The following is a 6,987-nucleotide window of genomic DNA, read 5'->3' on the forward strand; positions in this document are numbered from 1 at the left end:
GGTGTGTTCATTGAAAGATATTAATGAAAAATTAATCACAACTACAATGATATGAAAATAATCTTCGCCAAAGATACAAAACAAATCCCTGGCATAGATACAAGAATAAATTAGGACATAGATGTGGAAGTGTTCAATAACGGCTTAGATGTATGCAATTGTGATTTAATAACATAGATATAAAATATGTGACGGTAAAAATATGTGACGATGTTTTGTGAGATACACCATAGATAAAAAAATTACTGCCTTACATAGATGAAAAATACATAAACAAATAAATAAAAAGCTTGTTACGACATAATGAATAATAACAAAAACAAATAACAAAAAAACTGAAAATGTAAAGAGAGAAATCATTTCTAGTATTGTTGTTGGCAATTAATCGTTCCTCAAAGCAACTGCCGTAAATAATTTATACGAAGTTCTTTGTCTGTGGCTATATAGAACGACACAACACGATACGATACGATACGATACGATACGAGGTGAGACTAAACGAAACGAAACAATGCAACGCATTACCGTACATACAATACAATACAATTCCTGACAACACTAAACCAAACAGATCTACTAAAGTTTCTCAATTTCGTTTCAACAACATCTGACATATGATACTTAACGATACGATACAAGATAATACAAAAAAACAATACCAAACAGTTTTTTTCAGTGTCTGTTCATTTATTTTAGACGATCTCATTCTGACACCACATAAATACCACGCCAACAAAATCGAAGACATAGTACAATTGTTTGTTTCTGTTGTTGGGGTTTTCTTAAAAATCGAGAAATATTTATCTTTCTTTGTTTTTCATGGCCTCCATTTGCCAGCTGAGTGATATTAAGTGAATAAAATTTTACGACGGCCATTTTATTAGATCTTTTTATTTGCATTATTCTCTTTTTATATTTTATTTTATCATTCTTTCATTTCGAGTTTGAGCTCTAAAGAATGCGCTTGAGTGCATCCGTGTGTGTGTATGTATGTGTGTGTGTGTGTGTGTAGTGTGTGTATGTGTGCGTGAAACAATGCATGTGACAGGCAGGGATCTTCTTGGAATCGAATTCGGTCACTGCAAGAACTGTGCCAGACACTTTACTGATACAGCCTCGTATCTCCATCCTATGTTCGAAAGAAAAAAATAATGTGAGAGAAAAAGAGAAAAAAAAGAGATAAAGAGAAATTGAGCGAGAGAGAGACATAGAAGCATAGGAGAGAAAAAGAAAGAGAGAGAGAGAGAGAGAGATGGAGAGGGAGCAAAAGGAAATAGACGCAAATACATCTTGAGATAAAAATATAATTAAGAGAAACATTCTAATTAATCTAGCGAACGAACGAACGAACAAACGAACGAACGAACAAACGAACGAACGAACAAACGAACGAACGAAAGGGTTATGAACCAGCTAACAAACAAACAAACAAACATATGAACAAAACTCTTCAACTTATCGAGAGGTATTTTTTTCCTCTCTTCTCCACTCAAACAAGCAAACAAATGTATCAAAGAAATGAATTAATAGAATTAATTAATAGATACGAGAGCCTCTCAAAATTAATTAATTAATTTATTTATTTATTTATTAATTTAATTTGAAATTATATCATTTCAAATTGAAATCCATATTATGACGAAAATTAACGCTTGTTTTAATCCGTTCACTACATGTCAATACAAACATAATAGATATCTGTATATATAGATTTTTCTCTCTCTTTCTCTCTTTTCCTTCTCTCTCTTCTCTTCTCCTTCTCTCTCTCTCTCTTTCTTTCTGTCTTTCTTTCTTTTTTTCTTTCCTTCTTTCTCTCTCACTTAGAGTTTGGGCAGTAATAACTTTGTTGGCAAGTGAATTTATGGGATTATTTTATTGCAGACTTGAAGGCAGTGAATCACGGCAGATTCGAGTGATCTATATCTGATCATAATTTATATAAGCATAATAACATAATAATAATCTCAATTATAATAATATAATAATAATCTCAATTATAATAATATGATAATTATCTCAATTATAATAATATAATAATATTTCAATTATAATAATTTAATAATAATTTCAATTATAATAATATAATAATAATAATAGTAGTAGTAGTAGAAGTAATAAAATAATAATGATAATAATACAAGAGTTCTGTGTTATCATTCTTTTCGTCGTAATCATCATCACCACCATCACCATCGTCACCATCAGCAGCAGCAGCAGCAGCAGCAGCAGCAGCAGCGCCACCAACTTCAGCATCCTCATCATCGTCATCAACACCGTCCCCTTCAATAAACAGCAAGTGTTATGAAGAAGAAGAGTCTCTCAAACTAGAAGCACTCATCTCTGAATGGCATTGTTTTAATTATAACAGAAGAAATAATAATAATAATAATAATAATAATAACAATAATAATAGTGATAATTACGGATTTTATTAAAATAAAAAAGAGAATTTAATTAAAGATTATTTTCATCATCATCTCAATATATGAATGAATGAATGAATAGCGTAAGAGTTAGCTACAAGTAATACTATTGCTACTACTACTACTACTACTACTATACCACCACCACTACTACTACTACTACAAATACACACACACACACACACACACATAACTGTTCAAACAAACATTTGCAAGTTTAATAAGTGTACATAATCTGAAGTATGCGTACATACTGTAAAATATTTGTGCACATACACACACGCACACACACACACATACATACATACATACATACATACATATATACATACATACACACATACATACATACACACACCAAAGCCAAACAAGCGAACAAAATGAGAAAAAGAATGTAATTATAAATTAATTTCATAAAGGCAATCAATCCGCCAATCAAATCCCAGTTCTATTTCATTCTTTTTTCTTCTTTCCTCCTTTCTTCTCTCCATTTTTATTCATTCATCCATTTGTTCATCCATTATATCAATTTCTAATTAAGATATTAAATAGTCCATAAGCCTATGCTTAAGAGTCTAAATCAAATAAGTTATTTATTCAATTTTCTATTCTTCTAATCTTCTTTCATTTTTTCAATCATTCGTTCATTCATTCCTCTCTGCACTTATCTATTTATTTATTCTTTCGTTCTTTCATCCAGTCATTCATTCATTCATTCACTCATTCAGAGACGGAACTCTTAAGGTTTTATACATCCATCCATCCATCCATCCATCCATCCATCCATCCATCCATCCATCCATCCATCCATCCATCCATCCATCCATCCATCCATCCATCCATCCATCCATCCATCCATCCATCCATCCATCCATCCATCCATCCATCCATCCATCCATCCATCCATCCATCCATCCATCCATCCATCCATCCATCCATCCATCCATTCATTCATCTATCTACTCGACTACTGCATAAGATTTATTTTATTTTTGAATGAAAAGTTTTTTTTATAAAACTGTTATTATTATTATTATTATTATTATGTAATTATTATATTATTATTATATTATTGTTATGTTTTGTTATTTTTATTTATTAACTTCTTTGAAGTTATTTCGAATTAGGTACCTTTCCTTCATTTGCATTTCAATTTTTCTAAACAAAATCTACAACGTAGTATAGAGGTACGTTATAAAAGGTTTGCTATGAGTTATGTTTTTGTTTGTTATACACAAATGTGTTATATGAGGTTTGTTATAAACGGATACAACGTATGTTGGTTATAAGTTGTGTTGCTTTTTCAACTCTCTTCAGAAATGTTGTTATAAACGAACGGTTATAATAAGTTTTCTTATTGTATACGTTGTTATATTTAGTTCGTTATATGTTATATTAATTTCGTTATAAGCAGGAATGTTGTATAACTTTTATAAACAGATGCGCTATATTAATTTCGTTATACCGAAATCAAGCTACTACTTCAGCACGCGCGCCAAAATAAAAATTTATTTTTATTTTATTTTTATTTTATTCAACATTGTATTTAGTTGTTTATTTATTTGTTTATATGCGCGTCATTCGTTCATTCATTTGTTTGTTTGTTTGTTTGTTTGTTCGTTCGTTCATTCGTTCATTCATTCAACTGTTCGTTTGTTCGTTTGTTCGATCGTTCGTTCGTTCATTCAATCATTCCTACACTCACTAATCTAAAAAAACAAAATTATCGAGTAATGTTATTCAAACATGAAACATTCAATTGTGAGAATATTCATTGCGTTTTTATCTTCATTGTCAGATTTTGAAAAGCAGATAGAAAAAAAATAAAATGACGTCACGTCACATCGCATTACGTCACGTGACGTTAAACAAGATGCGGTCACATCACATCACATCACATTACGTCACATAAGATGACGTCACGTTTCATTACGCCACACAAGATGGCGTCACACAATTATGGCGTCAGATGACGTCATGGCGTGCACACGTGTGACGTGAGTGACATCGCCTTATATCAAACTACACTCCACAACATGGAATGACGTCACGATTAGATGGAATAATATAACTTTGTAGAATTGGAAGAATAATATTTACTTCTCTATCGCTAATGACGCCAACAAAGAATTGATACATTTCATCCTATTGCTTTTCATATTTACCACAAAATTAAACAAAATAATAGATTTTACGACAGGTGTGTGATTGCATTTGCATGGCGCAAAATGGAGTGTTTCATCTTTGTTGAGAAAGAGAGAGAAGGAAAGAGAGGGAGAAGAGAGAGAGAGAGAGAGAGAAGAGAGAGAGAGAGAAAGAGAGGGAGAAGAGAGAGAGAGAGAGAGAGAGAAGAGAGAGAACAATAAATAGGAAAAACCATTTTACGTTTAAAAAAATCAAAAGCAAACATACACAACAAAAAGATTTAGGACAAGAAGTTTTAAAACAAAAATGAGGAAAAACGAAACGAAATCGAATAAAAAAAAATTCAAAACTCTTCTGTTTTGTTGTCTTATTAGAAAATCTCTTTGAACATTTTTACGTACAATTAATCTATTTTATGTTTGTGTGTTTGTTTGTATGTTTGTATATCTGCTTGTATGCATGTGTGTGTATGTATGTATGTATATTTATTATTCTCGTTCTATAACGTTTATTAGATTATGACTATGTAAATGAAGACACAAATACAAACGTACATCCAAACATACATACATACATACATACATACATACATACATACATACATACATACATACATACATACATACATACATACATACATACATACATACATACATACATACATACATACATCCAAACATACATACATACATACATACATACATACATACATACATACATACATACATACATACATACATACATACATACATACATACATACATACATACATACATACATATGTGTTTGTGTTCTCCATTGGTTTTATTGTATTCCTATGGCTTCTAGCCAGAGCTCCTCTTCTGGTTCCAGCACTCTCACTCGTTGTCACGTATGTTCCAAACATTTTCGTTTGCGTCCCGATGGCGCATTGGTTAGGCATGGAGGAAAGGTTAAAATTTCAGAATGTTCCGGTTCCCTGACGAAGCCCAAGACCAGGTCAAAACGTGCGTCATTGGGAAACGTTTCCGGTTGCGCCCCTGCCGCCAATGCCATCGACAACGTCTCGATCAGCAGTGCTGCACCGCAACAGGTTTCTAAAATTGACATGGCAGAGAGGTTTTTCAAAAAATCTGCTAGTTTTTGTTTAATGGATCACATTCCCAAACATTCAAGAACAAAATTAGGTCAGACGCTGGCTAAAGTGGTAAAGGAAATTATTGATAAATCCTCTATTTCAATCAGTTGGTTCAAATTGCTCTTTTTACCAGCAATGATCTTGAGGAAAAGTCACCGCGGCGGCAGACGTCATAATCCAACTGGACTAATCAATCAGAGGATTGACGATTTTGGCGGACAATCCGTCGAGAAGATGGCTGACTGCTTAGAATTCGTTAATAAATTGGAAAATAAGAAATCAGCCAAATCTAAGTTGATGTCTTCGGTAAAGTCTAAGATCGAAAAAGGAAACATAAAAAATGCGATGCAGCTTCTGTCATCAACGGACACCGTGGCACCTGATACTGAAGAGACTATACGTGCTCTAAAGTCTAAACATCCCACCGCACCCAACAACAAACAGCAAAGTCTCTCCAAGGAAAGTTCAAGCTTGTGCGTTACATCTCAACAAGTACTGGTTTGTTTAAAAACTTTCCCAAAGGGAACATCAGGTGGCAGTGACGGCCTTACGCCGGAGCATTTGAAAGACCTCACATCTTCAAAAACAGATTCGATTGATCTCATCAACTCAATCACTGCATTTATCAACATGATCTTAAATGGTGATTGCCCACCTGATGTGGCCCCATACTTTTTTGGGGGAAGGCTGGTGGCCCTATCGAAAAAATGCGGCGGGATCAGACCCATAGCAGTCGGGTGTGTGTGGAGGCGCTTGGCCGCAAAATGCGCCATGTTAGCCGTCAAAGACAGAGTGGTTCCAATTTTACAGTCGCAACAGGTGGGTGTCGGCGTCAGTGGTGGGGCAGAGGGAGCGGTACATGCAGTGAGACGATTTTTGGATGGCATGCGTGATGGCCAGTGTTAGCTCAAATTGGATTTTTCCAACGCTTTTAATACTCTAAGACGCGACCATATGTTGAACTGCGCCAAATCCATTCTGCCGGAGATTTTCAATTTTTGTTATTCACGCCTTCTTTCCTGTCCTTCGGCAACACTAGGATCCTGTCAGCTGAGGGTGTTCAGCAGGGAGATCCTCTGGGTCCCCTTCTTTTTGCACTCTCTGTTGATCCACTAATTAAAACACTAAAATCCAAATTTGTTGTTGCCTACCTAGACGACATTTCATTGGGAGGTGATGTCGAGTCCGTTTTGAACGACCTTAATACTATTATAAATTCAGAAAATAACATAGGTTTAAAACTTAATTTTGAAAAATGCGAGTTGTATATGAACAAACCTATTACACTTAATATTAAATATC

The 6,987-nt window shown here is 33.9% G+C and overlaps 1 protein-coding gene across 1 annotated transcript in view; it reads left to right on the top strand.

The window, feature by feature from the left end:
- Positions 1-5,385: 5,385 nt before the first annotated feature.
- Positions 5,386-6,987, top strand: part of HELRODRAFT_174840 (hypothetical protein) — a gene marked incomplete at both ends in the record, with an annotated part of 2,663 nt that continues 1,061 nt past the window's right edge. Inside the window, one exon of the mRNA XM_009022278.1 lies at positions 5,386-6,375. Within this exon, the coding sequence (XP_009020526.1) occupies positions 5,386-6,375 (990 nt within the window). The remainder of the gene's footprint in view (positions 6,376-6,987) is intronic.

This window comes from Helobdella robusta, assembly GCF_000326865.2.
Source record: "Helobdella robusta unplaced genomic scaffold HELROscaffold_31, whole genome shotgun sequence".
NCBI lineage: Eukaryota > Metazoa > Annelida > Clitellata > Rhynchobdellida > Glossiphoniidae > Helobdella > Helobdella robusta.